The sequence below is a fragment of the Equus asinus genome, chromosome 2 (assembly GCF_041296235.1).
Source record: "Equus asinus isolate D_3611 breed Donkey chromosome 2, EquAss-T2T_v2, whole genome shotgun sequence".
Taxonomy (NCBI): Eukaryota; Metazoa; Chordata; class Mammalia; order Perissodactyla; family Equidae; genus Equus; species Equus asinus.
In genome coordinates this window covers 115,310,130-115,331,635 of record NC_091791.1, presented here as the reverse complement: position 1 = coordinate 115,331,635, position 21,506 = coordinate 115,310,130, and the positions used below count along the sequence as shown (strand labels likewise).

At 49.8% G+C, this 21,506-nt stretch overlaps 1 protein-coding gene across 6 annotated transcripts in view; it reads left to right on the top strand.

The window, feature by feature from the left end:
- OTUD7A (OTU deubiquitinase 7A) overlaps positions 1 to 20,287 on the top strand; it is a 392,936-nt gene extending 372,649 nt beyond the window's left edge. For 5 of the 6 annotated variants that reach the window (XM_070496818.1, XM_044763182.2, XM_070496820.1 and 2 more), the window contains 3 exons: positions 8,275 to 8,389; positions 8,576 to 8,660; positions 11,028 to 20,287. In XM_070496818.1, coding sequence (XP_070352919.1) covers positions 8,275 to 8,389; positions 8,576 to 8,660; positions 11,028 to 12,461 — 1,634 coding nt within the window. In that variant the 3' untranslated portion in view covers positions 12,462 to 20,287. Of the gene's footprint in view, positions 1 to 7,153; positions 7,676 to 8,274; positions 8,390 to 8,575; positions 8,661 to 11,027 lie in introns of those variants that run through there. The other variant, XM_070496823.1, reaches the window with a different exon arrangement.
- Positions 20,288 to 21,506: the final 1,219 nt, after the last annotated feature.

Below are 21,506 nucleotides of genomic sequence, written 5' to 3'. Positions count from 1 at the left end.
AAAAACAAAAAAAATGACTCTAAACTTAAACCTCATTTATACAAAAAATTAACTCAAAATGAATCATAGGATAAATGTAAAATGCACAGCTACAGCCTAGGGCTAGGCAAAGAGCTCTTAGAAATGGCACAAGAGCATGATCCAAAAAAGAAAAAATTGATAAATTGGACCTCTGCTCTGCAAAAAAAGAAAGAAAGAAAGAAGAAGAAAAGAGAAGCTATAGACTGTGAGAAAATATTTGAAAACCACTCGTCGGCAAAGGACTTGTATCTAAAATATACAAAGAACTCTCAAAATTCAACAGTAAAAAAACCCCAAACAATCCAAATAGAAAATGGGAAAAGACATAGACATTTTACCAAAGAGGAGATACAGAGGGCAAATAAGCACATGAAAAGATGGTCAACATTAGAACAACAATGAAATATCACTGCATACCTATCAGAATGACTGAAATCTTTTAAAATGACAACACCAAGTGCTGGAGAGGATGTGGTGTAAGGGGATGACTCATTTATTGCCTGTGGGAATGTGAAATGGTACAGCCATTCTGGAAAACAGTTTGGCAGCTTATAAAACTAAACGTCACTTACCATATGCCCCAGAAACTGTACTCCTGGGTATTTATCCCAGAGAAATGAAAAGTTATGTTCACACCAAAGCCTGTACATGAATGTTTATAGCTGCTTTATTTGTAACAGCCAAAAACCGGAAACAACCCAAATGTCTTTCCTGGGCGAATGGTTCAACAAACTGTGGTACATCTGTACTATGGAACCCTGCTCAGCAATAAAAAGGAATGAGTATGAGTCATGCAATTACTCGGGTGGATCTCAAGGGAATTATGCTGAATGAAAAAAGCCAATCCCAAGATTGCATATGATTCCAGTTATGTAGTATCCTTGAAATGACAAAATTACAGAGATGGAGAACAGATTAGTGGTTCTATTAGTGAGGGATCTCCAGAGAAACCAAACCAATAGAATACATACATATACATATAAGAGGAGATTTATTATAGGAATTGGTTCACATAATCATGGAGGCTGAGAAGTCGCACCACCTGCCGTCCACAAGCTGAAGACCCAGGAAAGCTGGTGATGTAATTCAGTCTGAGTCCAAAGGCTGGAGAACCAGGACCGACGACGTCCAAGTGCAGGGCAAGGTGGATGTCTCAAGGAAAGAGAGCAAATTCCTCCTTCCTCCTCCTTTTTGTTCTATTCAAGCCCTCGACAGATTGGGTGATGCCTGCCCACATTGGTGAGGGGGGTCTTCTTTACTCAGTCTACCAATTCAAATGCTCATCTCTTCTGGAAATGCCTCACAGACACACCCAGAAATAATGTTTTACTGGCTATCTGGATATCCCTTAGCCCAGGCAAATTGATATAAAATTAACCATCACAGTGGTAGGCAGGGATTAGGGACAGGGAGGGGGTGCTGGAGGGAGGTGGGCGTGTTTATGAAAGGGTGGAACAAGGGACACTTGGGGTGATGTAACTGTTCTGTATCTTGATTGAGGGGATTACACAAACCCACGAGTGATAAAATTGCACAGAACTAAATACACACAGATGAGTGCATGGAAAACCTGTAATAATCTGAATATAATTAGTGGAGGGTACCAAGGTCTATGTCCTGGCTGTGACACTGTACTCCAGTTATGGAAGATGTTAGCATTGGGGGCACCTGGGAGATGAGTACACACGATCTCTCTGCATTACTTCTTACAACTGCATGTGAATCTATAATTATCTCACAGTGGCAAGTTCAAAAGTTTAAAATGTGGGCTCAGAATATGGTAAACAGGTATTGTCTAGCAAGAACATTAACTTAAGATCATTTAAAAACCTGGTTTACCATTTCTCCTAGCTTCTTAAAATATGGGTTTAGGGGCAAGTGATTGGATAATCCAGTGTTTTTTATGGATCCTTTCCAGGAACCAGCTTTTGGTTTCATTGATTTTTGTCTACTGTTTTCTGTTCTCAGTTTCATTGATTTCTGCTTTTATCTTTATTATTTCCCTCCTTCTCTCCTGGCTTGCTTTAATTGGCTATTCTTTTTCTAGTTTCTTAAGGCATAAATTTAGAGTAGAAATTTGGGACTGTTCTTATCTAATTTAAGCATTTTAATGCTATAAAATTTCCCCTAAGCACTGACAAACTTTTTATGATTTCTATTCTTTTAAATTTGCTAATGTCGGCTAAGAATATGTCCTATCTTGGTGAATATTTCACATGTACTCGAAAAGAATGTGTGTTCTGCTGTTGTTGGGTTCTATAAATGTCAATTAGTTCCTGTTCTTTGGTGGTGATGTTCAGGTTTTCTAGATCCTTGCTGATTCTCTGTCTACTTGCTCTGTCAATTACTAAGAGAAAAGTGGCAAAGTCTCCAACCATAACGGATTTGTCTGTTTCTCCTTTCATCTCTGTTAGTATTTATTTCATGGGCTCTGGAGCTCTGTTGTTAGGAGCAGGCACACTTGTAGGACTGTGATGTCCTTTTGGAGAATTGACCCCTTTATCATTATGTAATGTTCCTCTGTATCTTTGGTAGCAGTCCTTGTTCTGGAGTCTACTTTGTCTGATATTAACATAGCCACTCCAGCTTTACTTTATTAGCGAATATGTTGTAATCTATGTCTTTGTAGTTAAAATGAATTTCTTGTAGTCATTATATACTTGAGTTTTGCTTTTATATCTAATCTGACGATTTTGTCTTTTAATTGGCATGTTTTGACCATTTATATTTAATGGTATTAGTGTTATGGTTGGATTAAAATCTGCCTTCTTGCTAGTTCTTTTCTATTTGTTCCATCTATTCTTTGTTCCTTTTTCTCTTTTGCTGTCCTCTTTTGGGTTAATTGGGCTTTTTAATGGTTCCATTTTATCTCCACTATTGACTTATTGTTATACCTCTCTTTTTAATGTTTGGTGATTTTCCCAGGATTTACTATAAACATCTTTAATTAATGAGATTCTATTTTCAAATAATATTCTACTTCATGTGTTGTATAAAGATCTAATGACAATGTATTCTCAATCCTTCCCTCCCTCTTTTGTGCTATTATTATCAAGCATTTTACTTTTACATATGCTATAAACACATAACACACTGCTGCTCTCTTTGCCGTGGACAATCAGTTATCTCTTTAAGTAATTAAAAGGAAGAATGAATTTTATTTTCACATTCATTTAATCTGTTTCCATCACTTTTTATTTCTTCGTGTAAATCCAAGTTTCTACTGGTATCATATTTCTTCCCCTTAAAGAATTTCCTTTAACATTTCCTAGTGCAGGTCTGCAGACAATGAGTTCTCTCTCTCTCTCTTTTTTTTTTTTCTTGGATCTGTGTTGGGGTTTGTCATTCATTTTGAAAATATTTAAGAAATAATGTCAGCCATTATTTGTTTAAATATCTCTTGTGTTTTGTTCTCTCTTTTCCTTCTGGGATTACACTTACACAGATCTTAGGCTATCTGATATTGCCCCACAGCTCTGGGGTGTTCTGTTTTGCTCTATCCACCCTCTTTTTTCTCTTTGTCTTTCAGTTTGGGAAATTTCTATTGACCTATGTTGATGTTCACAGGTTCTTTTCCCAGCCGTGTAAAGTCTGCTGATCAACCCCTCAAAGTCATTCTTCATCTCTATTAAATGTGTTTTTTCATTTCTAGGATTTCCATTGGACTCTTTCTTTTAGATTTCTTCTGTCAGCTGAAATTAACTATAAAAGCAAAACCATCAAATGGTATCTACCTTTTCTATAGAGTCTTCAACTTATTAATCAGTTATTTTAAATTCCACATCTGAGAGCTTCAACACTCATGTCATATCTGAGTCTTGTTCTGTCAACTGCTTTGTCTCTTGTCAATATGTTAATTTTTTCTTGTCTTTTCTTATGCTGAAAGCTTTGTTGAAAGCCAGCCATCTTGAGTAGGACAATAAAGACTAAGGTACATTGTTTTGATTCCTGGAACTAGGCACACCTTTCCTTTTGCCAGGTCTTCGGCATGGGGTTTGGATCAGTCTAGCTGGGCCTTGAGCTGTGTTCTGGTTTCGTTGCTGTCTGGTTACCCTTAGTGCACCCAGTCTTCACCCTCCTCTAGTGCTATCTTGTGTTTACGGTGGGATGGTTTTTCTCACTGTCCCCTGCAGCTTTTGTGCTGCACCTTGGCGAAGTCCTCTCTCCAAACTCTTGTCCCTTTTCTAGCAGGAGATGGCCATTACTCACAGCTTGCTAGCCTGGGTGTGGGAGGGGGGAGCCAGGAAGAGCAATGTTTCTATTATTCTAATTAAGCCTCTATCTTAGGCAGACACTGTGTCCCGGGACCTGGGGGGAGGGGTGACCTCTCTCAGCTGTCCTTCTGGGCTCAGCACATATTCCTGCCCCTCCCCCAGGGGAAAGAAATTTATTCCCTATTTCCTCCCTCTACCCCAAGCTGTATTGGGGAAAGACCCCAGTGCCCTGAGGCCAAGAGTGTGTGCCCTGCCCTCTGCAATTTCTTCCTTAGGATAGATGGGAAAGGTCTGTGCAGGGCACTTTCTCCAAATTTTTGCCAGTCTTTTTGTGAGCACCAGGTTAGGTCCCATGGAGGGGGCCTGCAAGTGCATGTGAATTTCCCTTATAATATGGCCCCCAGAGTTCCATATTTTTTCACTAGGCTCGCACTTCTTTTACCAATTTGTTAACAATTTTAGCTGAATTCTTCTTAGTGGGGTCCAGCTGGGGCTGCCCCTTTGAACTCATGTCATCTCTCCTCAGAGACACCTGTCTTTCCTTAGATTTTGGACTAGCCAGTTGCCCTGTGACTTCAGCTCTCTGACGGTTTAAAGGACAGTTGTGAATCTGCAGTTTGTCTGGTTTGTCATTGTTATAACGGTGGGACGTTGCTCTTCCAGCTTTTAACATCCCAAACAGAAACCAGAAGTCTTCATTCTTTTCTGGAAAATAAGTACTGAAAATATGTCCAGGTTAGTTTGAGATGGTGCCTATATGTTTATAGATTAAAAGATAAGAGAGAACTTTTTCAAAGAAAAAAAAGTTTGCAGGCCTATTTTGAAAAGCATTTGCTGTTCTTAATATTGGCCACCAGAGGGCAAGCAGCCGCATCACTGCAGCGCTCACTGGGGGAGGCAGGTTTCCAACAGGGAAAAGTAAATGTGTAAAGTGAGAGGCAGAGGCATCCACAATTCCTGATGCTCACAGAGGGCCTGTGCTCAAGGCCTCCCTGGCCTGTGCAGCTCTGGGTCAGGCTCTCCGGCCCTGTGGTCCCACCCTTCACTCACAGGCCACAGCTGTCCCCTCTGCAGAGAACATGCCTTCCTTCAGCCCCTAGAGCCTCTCAGGACCTGGCCTTCACCCCACCCACCAAGATCCAGGCTGCCAGGCCCCTGCTGGGTGGGCAAGCTCTAGCACCTTCAGGTGATTCAATCTTCTGTGCAGCGGAGCAAGGGCAGCCCAGGGAGTCAGTTCCAGCCCAGCTGTCAAGGGTAGGAATCCCAGGAGCCCTGTGGGTAGGGAGATGAGGCTGAGTGGGGAGTGGAGCTTTCCTACTTTAGTTGGCTTATCTGAAGCAAATAAGCCGAATCATAGTGGCTTAACACAATAGAAGTTTGGTTCTCATGCAAATGAAGTCTAAAACAGGTGCTCCTGATTGGCAGGCAGATCCTCTCCAAGTGGGTAGTCAGGAGCCCTTTCTTGCCATCCTGTAGCCCCACCATCTTCAGCAGGCACCAGGATGAGGAGGAGTGTGGGAGAGGAGGCCTGCCCACCCTAACCACATCGCCCAGCACTTCCCACAGTGCTTCTGCTCGTGTCCCACAGGTGCAACTAGGCACCTGTTCCCTCCTAATGCTAGGGGCTGGGGAACATAGCTGGTCTGGGCAGATGCCTCCCCACAGTAGCCCTCTGGGAAGGGGAAGGGAATGGACAGCCAGACCCGAAACTGCCCAAGCTGCAACCACAGAAACTGCTTCTAACAGATTATTGTTCTAGAACAGTATTTTCCAGGTTTGCCTGATTTTAAGAACCACTGGGGATGCTTATTTAAAATATAGTCCTTGAGTCCTTTTCCTGGACACTCCAGCTGGGCCATCTGTATGGGGGCCTGGAACTGGCACTTGTACCAAGCACTACAAGGAGCTATGGAGGGAGCCTCCACTGCCCCGCCCCCACCCTCTCTGTGGGAAACCGGGCCAACCCTCTGTTGGCACAGTGACTCATGGAACTATGGCACAAGCTCCTGGGCACAGCCCAAAGGAGGCCTGTCCTGAGCCAGCCCTGCAGCCCTCCCTGGGTGTGTCTACCCCACAGCTTGGCCCCAGAAGGGCGGCCTGTGTGTCATGGCCACGTCAAGTCAGAACCCAGTGGCTTTCGGCCAAGGCAGACGGAGCTGCCCCTGACCTCCCAAAGCAGAGCACGGTGCTGCCCAGTCTCCAGCCAGATTAAAAGTGAAAGACCTGGAGCAAAGCTGTGTTTCCCTTTTATGGGAGGAGGATTATTTGTGCCCACATTTTCTCTTCAGCAACACTGGAGGGCAGCATTGAGTCAATTTTTACAATTTCTCATTAGAAAATCAACAATTAATGGTATTCAATCTTAGATTTTATTATTTGTCCTTTTGTTCTTGCTGTGGCACCCTTGCCATGAATCATGGGGAAAGGACACCCAGTTTATGGCCAGCACCTACAGGTGGGGGAGTAAGAAGGAGGCAGACCCCGGACAGGAGCAAGGCCCTCAGCAGTCTGGAGAAAAGGCTGTTGGTGCCAAAGGAAAGCAGCCTGTGAGAAGCACCGCGTGCCTCCATCAGGGCCAGGCACCATCTGGCCGCCAGGGTAGGAGCAGGAGAGAGGCACTCCTGTTCTATGCGGTGATTTGCATTGGAGTGAGGCAAGGAATGGGCCTGAAATAGGGGGCCCTCCTGCCCCACAGCTGTCAGCTCTCAGCCCACTTCCCCATCTATAAGAGGAGCCCAGCCACATCTGCCTCTGAGGATGGTGGGACAGTGGAGTCAAGAGCCCCTGTTGGAGGCCCCAGCACAGTCTGAGTTTAACTCTTGAGGGTGCACCAGGTCCATGCCCTGCACTCACATGTGGCCGTCCCCAGCATTTGGGCAGCCAGCTTCTCATGCAGCATGCCTTTCTCTCCCCACCAGCCAGCCACAGACACGATGACACCAGGAAGCTGGGCTCCAGCAAACAAAGCAGCTGGCCTGACCGGAGCCCCTGGCTCTGCTCCTGCTGGGATGTGACTCTGAGTGGGGCCCAAAAGGAGATAAGTGCAGCCCCCATGGAGAGACTGCCTCTCAGAAGGCAGAATCAGGGACACTGCCTCCCCTTCCTCCTGCTTCTCCTCCCTGACAACAGGAGTCAGCTGTGTCAAAAAGGGAGCTGTTCTCACTGGGTGCTGAGGTAGCTCAGAAGCTCCCAGCAGATCCCAGACAAACCTGTAAACAACCCACTCCGCCCCAGCCTCTCTCGGGTGGGCTGGGACCGCCCCTGGGGGTGGGTTTCACTCTTGAGGGTTTGTGATGAGTCAGTCCCTCAGTGAAATGAGGGGCTTGTCTCTCCTCAATGCCGTCTCCACCTACATGTCACCTCCTCACAGGATCCCCACCCACCCTAGAAAGGCACCCATCTCTCGCTTCAGCCAGGGCACTAATCACTCCCTGACATGCCGAGGTGTTTGCTGCCTGCTTATCCTATCCCAGCACAGGATGTGAGCTCCCGTGGGCAGGCGCCCCGGCTCCATGGGCCCTGCACTGATACAGACTTGTTGAATGAAAACCACAAAGGATCAGGTGAGCAAGCAGCCCTCACTCACCTGACCTGCACACTCAGCCCTGCTGTGGGAGGAGAGGGGAGGGCCTGGCCCCAGGCCACCTGCGAAGTGACCTTGCACAGTGTGCTGAGCTCAATGGGTCCTTCCTCAGAAATAGCAGAAGCAGTGATAGCTTTTTCATCTGCTGCCCAGAGGGGTACCTGCCTTCTAACAGACCCAAATCTTTCACAGAGTCCAGGTGATGTCTCCAACTGCTCTTCAATGTCCACAATAAATATGACATTTTAAAAATTATCAGTAGTGTTTTGAAACCTATGGTCTTAATGCTTCTGCTGGCACAGATGTTCTGTGTATATATCTCCATTCCATTTCTTTAATCGCAGAGACACCTGGTCTTGGAATTCCCTTTCCTATCCTCCCTGCGGGATGCCGGGGCTTTGAGCCTCCTGGCCCACCCAGGGCCAACTGGCACTGTCTCTGTCTCTTCTGTTCCAGCCGTGATCCCCCTGACGGATTCGGAGCACAAGCTGCTGCCTCTGCACTTTGCCGTGGACCCCGGCAAGGACTGGGAGTGGGGGAAAGACGACAATGATAACGCCCGGCTAGCCCAGTAAGACCTCCCCGCTAAGCCCCCTCTCCCAGGGTCCTACAGGGCGGGCTGTGTCGGCTTCCAGAGGAGCTGGGCCGCCCCTGCTTCTCTGGGACAGCTGGCTTGACTGCGGGCGGGCAGCCGGGTGCGCGCGGGCCAATGCGGGCCAGCTGGGGCCGGTTTCACTTGGTGTTCCTCTCTCGCCAGCCTGATCCTGTCGCTAGAAGCCAAGCTGAACCTTCTGCACAGCTACATGAATGTGACGTGGATCCGGATCCCCTCCGAGACCCGGGTGAGCTAGGCGTGCGCCGGAACCCGACCGGCTGGCGGGGCCATGGCAGCGGTTCACCAGGCGCGGGGTGGGCTGCGGAGCATCCTCCCAAACGGGGTGCCCGGGGCGGAGCTCGCCCACCCCTGTCCAGCCACGCCGGAAGCCCGGAAGCCCGGGAGCCCCCATGCCTGCGTCCCAGCTGTGCACGCAGCCCTGCCCCCCTGGCTCTGGCTTGAAGTAGCTTGAATTTCCCTGGTGGGGGGGTGTCCTTGCGTGTCTGTACATAGGCGCACTCCAGCTAGGGGAATTTTTGGTCCCCTTATTTTCTCTAGGAGAGGAATAAACCCGCCCACGCAGAATAACAAACCGGAGGCAAGTCACAACACAAAACTCTCACTGAGATGGGAACATGATGTGCAGCCGTGGAGCGGAATTAATTAAAAATTGTGTGTGGGTCTTTGGAAAAGCCAGAGAACCTAGAGCGATATTCCTCAGTGCCCCCTCCTTCCCTCCCCTGCTGGAGGGCGGGAGAGGGAGGGTCTGTGCTGTCCCTGCTTCCAGGTGCTGAGAGGGATCACTCTAAGTATCTGACTGATGCATGTTTATGTGATCTCAGTAGTGAACTCCCAGGGAAAGGGATTTATAAAAATAAAAAAAGGTTTACAAATCATTGGTCCTCCACAGACATCAGTTTACTCAGTCATGAAGTGGGGCTCAGAAGGCCCATTAAAGGAGTGACATGAGAAAAGCAAGTAGGATGGTGCCTGGCACACAGTCAGTACCCGGGATGCATGGGCACTGCTGAGACTGCTCTCATCCTTCTGCCTGGACTTGTAGTCTTCATAGGGCTGCACCAGGCAAGTAGTGACACGCCATTTTACTGATGACACAAGTGCCAGTCGGAGTCATTCTGGCTCCCAAGTCCTGCCTCTTAGCCTCCACACTGACCTGCCTCAACTGTCTGGAGCATGCCACCGTGTGGCTGGGGTGTGAAGGCAAGCAGCTATAGGTCTAGTATCAGGAAGCTCTTGGGCTAGAACATAGCTCTGCCCTGCAATGAGCAGGCCCCCCATCAGGCCTTGGTGGCCTCCACATCAGATGCAGAGCCCTGAGCAGACAGCCCTGGCAAGAGCTCCTCCAGCCCAAGAGCACTTGAGCCAGGGCTCCTGGCTCACTGCACTCCCACTAACCGGCAGTACCAAGCATACCCCCTTCCCTGGGCTGTCCCTGAACTTCTACCTTTTCATGTCCCCAGCTAACGGGTTTGAGATCACTGGCTCCTTCCAGACCCAGGACAGGGTGGGAAGGGGAAGGAAGGGATTTCAGACTGTAAGGTGGTGAGGGATGGTGCCACTCACCCTTGCTTCTGGGTGGCCTGGTTGCAGGAGGTTCACCCCTCTGGGACCTGCTTTGGGGAGGGAGGAACAAAAATAAAGTTGGGGACCAACAGGTCCTCTTTCAGGCTCCTCCTCTAAAGGCTAGGAAAACCCCTTCAGGCATGAGCACCAGTTCCTGCCAGACCCAGCTGCTGGTGTGACGGCCCAGTGATGCTCTGTCAGAATTTTCTCTCCTCCCCCAGGAAGCAGCCTCCACAAAGCAGAAATGGGTGCTGTCGGTCCTCTGCACCCTCCCATCTCCTTTCTCAGCCTCTCCAGCTAGCCTAGGCACTGGTCCTGGCTGCGTTCCAGTATGTCCTTGCCCTGCTGACTGGCTGACAGTGGGCCTCCTCCAAGGTGCTCACAGAGATGCTCCGTCCCCACATCCTCCCGTCCCCGAACCCAGGAGCCCTTTTCTGGGAATGGTACCATCTTTCTTGCTGAGCTCAGGTCCCATTTCAGAATCGTTCTCAATTTTGCAATCAACACTGCCAATCTGAGAAAGGAACCGGTAAGTAAAGTCACTGGTCATTGCTGAATTGAGGAAGTGTTTGTTCCAAGACCCACAGAATGACGTTCTGAGGGCAGATGCCTGGAGTGAATAGGTGAGACACTTTGTAGGAGAAAGACCCTACACGTGCAGGTGAAGTGTCAAGCTCACCTGAAGAGCTCTACCTCTACAAAGAGGCCAGCCTGGGACCTGTGTCTGGTCAGGCAGCAGCCTTGCTGGGGCCAGACGGCCAGAGTCCGGCCATGGTAATTCTAAAATGAGCGGAGGCTCTGGGGCCCAAAGCCAGGTGGGTATCTGCACTTTGCCCATACTCCTCCTCTCAGGTTTCCAGGCTAGCAGCAACCTAAGTTCACCAAGAAGGGAATGAGGACTGGGGCGCTGAGGCTTGAGGGCCCCAACCTAGCACCACGTAGGGGGATGGGAGACAGGGTCTGTTCCGTCTTTCCCACGTAGAGACAACTCTTACCTCCTTCCTTCCCCGCCCTTTCTCTCCCCCTACAGGCCCCTCTGGCGCAGCCGGAGTCCCCAACAGCCTCCGCGGGGGAGGATGTGCAGTCCCTGGCCGACTCGATGGACTCGGACCGCGACTCGGTGTGCAGCAATTCCAACAGCAATAATGGCAAGAACGGCAAGGACAAGGAGAAGGAGAAGCAGCGCAAGGAAAAGGACAAGACCCGCGCGGACTCTGTGGCCAACAAGCTGGGCAGCTTCAGCAAGACGCTGGGCATCAAGCTGAAGAAAAACATGGGCGGCCTTGGCGGCCTGGTGCACGGCAAGATGGGCCGCGCCAACTCCGCCAACGGCAAGAACGGCGACGGGCCCGAGCGCGGCAAGGAGAAGAAGGCCAAGTCGCGCAAGGGCAGCAAGGAGGAGTCGGGCGCGTCGGCGAGCACGTCGCCCTCGGAGAAGACCACGCCGTCGCCCACGGACAAGGCGGCGGGCGCGTCGCCGGCCGAGAAGGGCGGCGGGCCGCGGGGCGACGCCTGGAAGTACAGCACGGACGTGAAGCTGAGCCTCAACATCCTGCGCGCCGCCATGCAGGGCGAGCGCAAGTTCATCTTCGCCGGCCTGCTGCTCACCAGCCACCGGCACCAGTTCCACGAGGAGATGATCGGCTACTACCTGACCAGCGCGCAGGAGCGCTTCAGCGCCGAGCAGGAGCAGCGGCGCCGCGATGCCGCCGCCGCCGCCGCCGCCTCCACGGCCAAGCGGCCGCCGCGCAGGCCGGAGGCCGAGGGCGCGCCGGGCCCCGAGCGCGCCTCGCCGGGCCCGCCGGCCGGGCCGCCCACGCAGCTGGTGCTCAAGCTCAAGGAGCGCCCGAGTCCCGGGCCGGCGGCGGGGCCGCGGGCGGCGCGGGCGGCGGCGGGCGGCGCGGCCTCCCCGGGCCCCAGCGGCGGCGCGCGGCGCGCGGGCCAAAGCGGACCGGTGCCCGGCCGCAGCCCGCCGGCACCGGCTCGCCAGAGCGTCATCCACGTGCAGGCGGCGGGCGCGCGGGACGAGGCGTGCGCGCCGGCCGTGGGCGCGCTGCGGCCGTGCGCCACGTACCCGCAGCAGAACCGCTCGCTGTCGTCGCAGAGCTACAGCCCCGCGCGCGCCGCCGCCCTGCGCACCGTCAACACGGTCGAGTCGCTGGCGCGCGCCGTCCCGGGCGCCCTGCCCGGCGCGGCGGGCGCGGCGGGCGCGACGGAGCACAAGTCGCAGACCTACACCAACGGCTTCGGCGCCGCGCGCGACGGCCTGGAGTTCGCCGACGCCGACGCGCCGGCCGCCCGCTCGAACGGTGAGGGCGGCCGCGGCGGCGCGGGGCCGGCGCAGCGGCGCTGCCAGCGCGAGAACTGCGCGTTCTACGGGCGCGCCGAGACCGAGCACTTCTGCTCGTACTGCTACCGCGAGGAGCTGCGGCGGCGGCGCGAGGCACGCGGGGCCCGGCCGTGAGCGCGCCGGCGCGAGCGGTGACCCTGCAGGGGTTCTTTTCCATCCTGTCGGTGTCTTTTTTACATGCCCTGGTCACCCGGAAGGCCGGCGACTTCTCTGTCAGTGCTGTGTACGTGTTTGGTCAAACGTTCCTAATGGTGCCTGAACCTACACTGACGCCTCTCAGGTAGTAGACGGATAGGAAACAAGTCATACTGTTGGAAGTGGGTGTGCTAGCTAGCATCTGCCTCGTACCTGTGGAAACTCAATAGCCATTGCAAGAGTATTTTTGTTCCTCAATAAGAGAAATAAAGAAATTTGCAGCCCTTTGTTTTTAGAAGGGAGTGTTCTACATGCTTTTTCTTTTCTTTTCCTTTCTTTTTGTTTTGTTTTTGTTTTTTCCCCCGAATCTAGCGACTGACCTCTTCCATGTAGCGTCACATGTGTGCAATCGGTACCACCCTGGGTTGAGAAGCAAACGCGGCCGCCCAGGACTGCGGTGGCGGCTCTGCTGCCGGCTCCCACGGGCTTCCCCTCCCCCGCCTTTGGAGGAGGGGAGGCACTCTGCCGCTGACGCCGTGGTGGTCACTGTGGCCTCTTAGGAATACACAGCTCCATCTCATGAGCAAAACCTTCTCCCACAGCCCCCGGCTGAGCAACACTCACACTGCCATCAGAGCTGCAGGCGTCCGCAGGATGGGCACCGGACCACCTACCTCGCAGGGCACGATGAGGTGTAGGGATCAATCCAGGTGCAGGGGAGCTCAGGTGACAGGAGCTTTCCAATGACACCTTGGGTCCAAAAAAGCAAGATCTGAACTCACTATTTGGAGTTGCCCATATATGAGCGAAGATGACAGCCTGCTCACGTGTCTCCTTTGAAGACACTTCCACAGTGTACTGTGGTCAGAGGGCCCCTAGGAAGTGGACATCAGTGCCCCAGGAGAGAGGCGAGGAATTGACCCTTTGGTCACTGTGTAAGCCCCCACTAGGCTGCTTTGAAACCGGACCTGTGCCTCTTTCCAAAGAGAAGGGGCTGAGGGAAGCCGGGAAGGAAGCCCACCCCCACCTCCACCTGCATCTGTCTGGGTTCAGCCGGTAAAGGGGTGCCACTCCCATTGGGGTCCCCCCCAGGGCAGGGACAGCCCTGCCTGTGGCTCCATAACACATTGAGGGGGCAGCCCCATCCCCAACCGGTCCCTTTTTTGGTGCCTCCTACATTTCTTGAGGAAAAAAAATAATGTGTCCTTAGCTACCCTGTTTGAGCAGCAATATGCAGCCTCTTCCTTCCAAGATTACCTCTGGAGAGTACCGTTCTTGGTCGAGGACACTGAGGAGTTAAACCTGCCTCACTATGGAGAGATCTTTGTTTCCAAGAAATACGGATAAGGTGGGTAAAATCCTCACTAGCAAAAGAATACTTTAAAGCCTGTGAGAGCCTTAGCATAGCCTGTAATAATCCTAAGAAAGAAACAAAGAAAGGAGAAAGGGTGCAGCTTTGCTGTGAGTGGGTCCTCAGAAAAGGCAGGAGGTAGACCATCTCGTCACTGGAGCCAGCTTCTCCTCCAGAAAGGATGCTTTTCCCCCTGACATAAAGAGCAGCAAAAAAAATAATAAGGGAATGGGATTTTTTTTTACTTGTTTGAAGAATTATAATAAACTAATTTGAGTATATCTCCTGTGAGTAATTCCTTTTTATTTTTAATTATTCCACAGCACGTGGAGTTTTCACTAATTTATTCAAGTTTTGCATAAGTGGTTCCTTAAAATTATTTATTAAATAGAATCTTTAAGAAATTTTTTGAAAGTTTTACTTTTCATGCTGAACAATACTTTCAATGTGTGGTTATTACTAACATTCACATCCCTTATATTACTGGGGTTTCTTTTGTTACTCAGAACAACAACAACAAAAAGTAGTTTTTAAAAATCTCTCATCGAGAGGGTCTGTGGCAGCTTTTGGACTGATTCTTCATGTCGTGCTGAGCGACTGCTTTGCCATCCGAAGCTGTGAGGTCACAGGAAGTGTTGCTTCGCAGTTAGACGCCAGCTCCTGCTCTCGCTCCTCACTCATAGAAGGTTGAGACAGCCAACCTTGAAAATGCTTACCTGTGCATTCAGAAACCAAACTCATACACACAAGAAGTCAAAGAGGCATAAAGTAAATTCATGTTGGTTTTTAATTTTTTAATGTTATTACAGCTAACCAGAAATTCCAAAACTGCCTATGCAAATATTCTATCTTTCTCTTAAAAAAAAGGCAAACTGAGAATAAAAACATCCATTGTATACCAGAGGAAAACCTTCAAAACCGGGCAGTGTAATTCACAGGTATTATCAAAAAATGGTGACATGCTCTATCTCCTTGAATTTCAAAGCCACCCCTGCCCCACCCCCATCTGACAGATGTTCCATGATTAAGAGCCTGAGATCCAGCCACGGGCCACCACAGCGGTTGCTCCTGCTACGTGGAAGACCCCTTCTCAGCGTGGTCACGAGGCAGCTCAACATGCCAGGGCACCTGTGGGTGCTCCCACCTGACCCGATACGATTCAGTCCACATCGTTTACAAATAGCTGATTCCTTTTGAGAGAGATCTGGATCCATCCTTCCTATAAACAGTGTTAAAAATGTGAGAGAGCCTACTATTATATTACATTTACTAGTCCAGTCACCAACAGTATGCTCCATGTTGTTCAGAAGAGCCCTTTAGACCTGGTCCCTGGCCAGAGAGCTCCCGGACCAAATTAGCTTATCAGGCTGGACGGGAACTCTTAGAAACTGCTATGTTGTTTACCTGTGGGCCGAGAGGTCCCCTAAAGTCCTTCTCTGACTTGGGGGCCCTTTGTGAAGCAGGGGAAGGGAAGGGATTATGGGCACTGGAGAAAAGGAAGAAGGCCAGTTCCCGTTCTAGAAAGGCTGAGAGCCCCACCCGGGTGCACCTCCTGGACTTGGGCTTCATGGCCAGCCCTGCCTATGAGCTGCCTTCCCCTCTGATCGGGCTAAACTTTCCTTTCTGGGAAGGTCAGATGTCTCTAAGCCACAGCAAGTTTCCAAAAGGATCCCAGATACTTTGAAACCCCAGTGGAAGTTATTTCAGTAATTTACTTCATGTTTCCTGCACATGCATTACCTGGGTATATGATTTTTTAAAAAATAATATATTGTGAAAGGAAGGTGTTTTTAAGTGTATTCTGTTTGTAGATTTTATGCTGTTACGTTGAAATTTTACAAGCCAAGTTTAAACTGTACTATAGAAATTATTTTTATATTATTTTCAGAATATGCCACAGAGAAATATTTTGCGCCCTTATATTGTCACAGGGTTGTCTCCGTGGAAGGGTAACTTTAGGTGGGAAGCGGCCCCACTGCGGGCTCTTGGGGTTTAAATGCTTTTTGCTGTTTGTTCAAATCCCCTCTGAAAGTGGGAATGTGTAAATGTCTTTTCTTTTGTCATTGAAAGCTTGATTTTTTTTTTTCTGTTCATGGATTTTGGTACCACACCTTTCCTCTTAAATGAATACTTCATATTCACTAAGTTACTGTGGACTTTTTCTTACCCGTTACCAGCCGGTGGCTCAAGTGGAGTTCCGAAAAGTTTGGATCTATTACTTTACAAAGCTGATGTTTTCCAAAATGATTTAATTTATTAATTCTGCTAGCTTACTGTCAGGAATTTGGTGACTCAAGACAAAAGGACTCTCCACGCCGCCGGGTACATACCTCTGGGTGTAGAAATCACGCAGCGCCCACGGCATCTCTGGGGCGGGGCCATGGGTACCCAGCCCTCACACCCTCCATTAGCCTCCACAGGCTTATTTTGCAAACTACTCTACTTTGCAAAAATAAACAGCCTATCAAAATATATTTTACATAAGTTAAGGAAGAAAGAGCTGGACCTATCAGAGGTGGGAAATTTGTGGGAGAGGAAAAGAAAAAGGCTGTGCCAAACCCATGTCTGTAAGTTCCGTTCTGTGTGAGTCTTTCATGTTGACGGAGAGACTGGAGTCAAAGCTGAGGGCGTCTCCTGCACATTGGGGGTTTCTTTCTTTATGACATGATTGCTTTTTCCTCATCATGGTGTGGACTTGACAAGTTAAGTTCCTCGAGTGTTTTTTCCTTTTCTTTCTTTCAATGCTTCTACTAACTAAGAAAACGTGTTTCTGTGGCTGAGCAAGCCCTGCCCTGTCAGATCTCAGCCGCTCCAGCATCTCCCCCATGGGCTGCGGAGGCAACCCCTCCTCTCGTTAGAGTCTGGTTCTGCTGTCACCTGAGGGCAGGCACACGGGGAAAGGGCCCAGAGGTGGCTGGCACTCCTGGCGCCAGGGAGCAGACACCCCCTTCCAAAAAGCCTTAAAGTGGTGGCTCTCTGGAGACCTCTGGGCACCACCTCCCTGTTCAATCCTGACTATAAACCCTCTTTTCTGCTTGAACTGGCCCGTTTTGGGGTGGCTTTCCAGGGCAGTGAGGGGGCACTCACTCCTTCTTGTTTCAGTCATGTCCACCCCCATTCCCCACGTCCACTCACAGTGCCGGTTCCATCGACACAGAGCATGTCTCTGACATTGCTGCCACTTGGCACAGGATGGATCCGGAATGGTTCATCCTAGAGAGACCTGCATGTAAGCGTGTTGGTGCAGGAGCCCCTACTCACCCCAGGAGCCCCCCAGGCTGCATGGAGCACTTCCAGGGTGCAACGCTTTGGAAGATTTTCATGATGGCTCCAACCAGTGTGAGAAGTGGTCTGTTAGCAGTGACGCAGGTAGCTTTGTTCCCAACAGCCAGTCCTACCTCCCCACTCCACCCCCAGAGAGAAGAGAGAGGGAGATGGCCTACATGGACCCCTCAGGGATAACCGGGGTGTGGCGTCTGTCCAGTATGAAGATGCTTCTCGACCCAGCTGACTGACTCACACACAACCACAGGAACCGCACAGAAGCTGTTCTCTCCAAACAATCCTATCAATGGTACTCTTCTGGTTATTTTACAAAATAATTTGTTGAAATTTGCATTTTTACTGTTTTATCTTTGCAAAAAAAGGAGGAATCCCACCAACCCTAATTTTGTATATACAAAATGCTTATGTATATACAAAATGCCCATTGCTTATACTTCTTTATGCCTCCAAGAAAGCATCTCAAGTATATATATATACAACATCAATTCTTTAATGTGAGAAGAGGAGTACCAGTTAGTTTTAAGAGCAAGGCTGAATCTGCTTAAGACCAAAGCAACCTGTGAATTTAATGAAGATAAGTTAGCAAAACCAGCTGTTTGAGAATATCTACAGATGCTAGAGGATTACTTTAAATGAAGAAACAGCCAAATTCTTACAAAGACCACTCCCACTCAGTACTTCTCTAACCTTCTCCTCTATTGGCCAGTCTGACTCAGTGACAAAGCCCTGCCTTAGGGCCTTTGCACGTGCCATTCTTTCTACCTGGACCATTCTCCCCACTCACCCCCGAGCCACGTGGCTCACATTTGCATGAATTATCCATTCATTCCTTTTATCCCCCCCACACCCCCAAGTCTGCATTCTATGCAGGCATTCCATGCAGGCAGGAATTTTTGTATGTTTCGCTCACTGCTGTATTCCTAGTGCCTACAACTGTGCCTGACACATAGTAGGCACTAGATAGATATGTGTTGAAGAAAGGAAACGAAATCAGTAATTTGATAGCTATTAAGAAGCCTAAAAATATCAGTTTCAGCCTTCATCAAATCCAGATTCTACTACTGTCCCTAAAGTTGGAGAATTTTAGCTGATAAAGCTGCCTGGCTTCTTCTCTAGCCTGGGGTCCACAAGGGCCAGATCTGGCAGTGAGCACATCAGCCTGACTGCAGCAGGTTCCTCCATGTCTCTGTAATCGCCTGCTGTGTGGCCCTCCCTCACAGATGTGAGGCTCAGCTGTTTACAGAGAGCTCTCTGGAACAAGCTGAGGTGGGGACAGTTTCCCACAGGGCAGCTCCTGTGGTCAGGTGAGGGATGCTCCCTCCATGAGGTCATTATAGGCCTGGACCATTCTAGAGAATCCCTTATAATCAGTCCATAGAATGCTGTGCCTTCACGGTGTTTCCAAGGTGATAGGCCTTCCTTCCTAGAATAAACTCGGAAGCAGTAGATGACCCAGCCCAGGGAAAGGAGTCAACCTGACTACTAGAAGGACCCGTTCTCATGTCACCAAAAACAGCCCTGCAGAGGAAGTGGAGCTTGTCACACAGACTAACAGGGATGGGCGTGGGTGACTGCGTTGACAAAGTTGGAAGCAGCAGGGCCGGAGAGCCAAGGCCGCCTTAGTCTCCCGCTCAGTCACTGGCAGGTGCATTGGAGGGACAGAGCCTTGACAACGCAGAGCCAAACAGCACAGGCCGCCTCTGCCCCAGCCCCAGGGTGGTGGCCCTCCATCGCAGACAGGTGACCTCACCCAGCAGCAGGGGGATGGATCCTCCTCTGAACTCCCTACCCCAGTGGGATGATTTTCACAACCAGCTGACCTTGGTAGTTACTTCTAGATCTTTTGGCCAAAATGTATTTTCTTCTAAAAGTTGTTGGCAAAATACTGTTACAAGCTTCTTATGTGAGCTTCGTCCTACTGTGGCCTGGTTAAAAGGCTTTGTGCTTCTCTTTAACCCCCTTCCATGGTTCTGCTGTTATTTCTCTGGGTGCCATATTTTAGGGTCCCTCAAGGGAGAGGGGGCGGTAAGTTCTCCCTCGAAACACTCCCTCTGTAGCTGCCCAGCAGACAGTAAGTGGGCCCAGACGTCAGTGTCTCTTTGCTTGAATTGCCAAATCAACAGCGTCCCTTTCATGGCTGCCCTAACAGGCTGGGGGCATGCTCCTGCCAGTACTCAGAGAGAAGCGGGCTTTCCCAGGGCCCGCCCCCAGGGCCCCTGCAAACCTCGTTCCATGCAGGTGCTTCAAGGCCTGTCCAGTTCTTCACACACGTTCTTCCTGCTGGTATGGAATGGAATCCAAACACCTGATTTGGAATTACTATTTGGCAGGTGGGAGAGTGGGGCAGCTTGTCTCCACTAACTTGTGACCAAAACTATTAAAACAACCATGAGTGTGGTTGGAGATCAGCCGTGGCCTGGAGCCCAGGACACAAGGCAAACCGCCACCTCTGACGGAGCCGGTGGTCACTCAGCACAGGAGGGAGGCCAGGTCCTCCGCAGTCAGGAGCTGTCGGAGGTGCAGGCAGCTCCCTGAGGCTGCGCAGCCTCGGCGGCTGGGCTGGAACCCTACTCACCATCGTCTTCAATAAGTTGGCCTCGCTTTGACTGAGGGTTGTTGAAGTGTTTTGCTTTGTTCCTTTAAACATGCATTTGGCCTCAGTTTCTTTTCCTTTCTTTTTTCTTTTTTGGTTCATTTGGACGATTTTTGGATGAAATACGTTGCTTTGTTTCCATGATTTCCTTGATTACTGTGGACAAAGGAAAACACTGTCATAAACCCCAACCCCTTTACTTTGACCCAGCTGTCCCGAGCCCTTTGCGACCTGAGAGTGCTCGTTCTGATTCAATGCAAATGTTCTTTTCCATCTAGTCCATTCCTGGAGAAGGAACCCTCGTGAGAGCTGTCTTTGGTGGTTGGGTTGTTACTTTGTAAAGTATTAAAGCACTAAACCAATTTTTGCAATATGTAGTAAATCCTGCTTTCATTTTGGAAAACTTCCAATAATGACTACTGCACTTTTTATAGAAGAACTGTATTTCATTTCTTTCTTTTAGGAAAGATTATTTCAAAAAGTAAAAATAGCTCTGTAATCCGTGTGACACGGCTTCTCCATTACTTGACACAGAGAGAAGCTTTGATGCCTACTCAATAAAATTAACATGTTTGTAAAGCATTGGCTGGTCCACTTATTTGCCCGCGCCTGCGTTCCTGGTGAAATATCATCTAAGAAAAACTTTATGGTCCAGAGGAAGAGGGTTCCATCAGGCATCCATTTGTACCAATTAAGAAAAAGGGTTTTTCCAATCAGGTGAGATGCAGTTCACAGTACGAGTGAAAGGGCTTCTCTCCTTTTTAAAACGGTCATGACACTTCCTATTGGAATGAAAACCGAATAGGATTTTCCTTACAGTATTTGCCCAAGGTTGTAATGTGAGAGAACGACAGCGGGGAGCATGGAGGATAAAAGTATTTTATCGTGGATTTGTTTTGCGAACGTTTTTCTGTGGAGGAGAGACGTGTGTCTGTCAATGAAAGTAAGAGCTTCCTCAGAGGCTGCGATGGGGTCCCAGGCTGCACCTCGCTCTCAAGCAGGTGATGTGAGCATCCGTCGTGGGCTGTGCACCCTGCTGCACACTGGGGATGATGACGATGGTAGTGGTGTCTCCTGCACTGAATGCCCACCGTGTGCTGTACACCGCATTAGCCACATTCTAGGCTTTGTGGAATTCAATCCATGTGACAACGCTGTGACTTAGATATCAAAATCCCCACTGTGTAGACAAAAAAAGTAAGCTTTCGAAAAGTAAGTGGTAAAACCAAGATTTTAGCTCCAGTTTGCCTGATGTGAGAACCTGTGCTCCTAGCTGCAGGACACACTGCATTATTCTGCCATCCCAAAGAATGGGCCAAACCCCCACCCAGGAACCGCTCACAGTCCATCCCAGGGAAGTTGACACAGAAATCTTCATCTGGTTTGTAGGAGGTGATGGGGTGAATTAGCATGGTTGGGAGAAGGAGAGGAAAGACGCTCAGCCAACCTATGGGACTTGCTGGGACACTGGCCTCTCCATGTTCCTGGCCTCAGCGTTAAAGCCAACACACCACCATCCCTTTCTGGCCAGGATGTTCTTCTACACTAGAAATTACAGGACGGTTCTTTGTTCTCTTAGGACAGGCAGAGAACCCCACACAAAAGGCAGATTCCTCCATTTGACACTGTCCTGGATGGCGGCAGGAGCCCTGCATTGGAAGACGGAAAGTCTGGCCCCTGAACTGCAATGACCTTGAGAAAAGCATCTCACCTCTGCAAGCCCCGATTTTTATATAAAGTTTCAGTTTATTCTGTAAAATGATGAGTCAAGGGAGGGATCTTTTACATCCCCAAC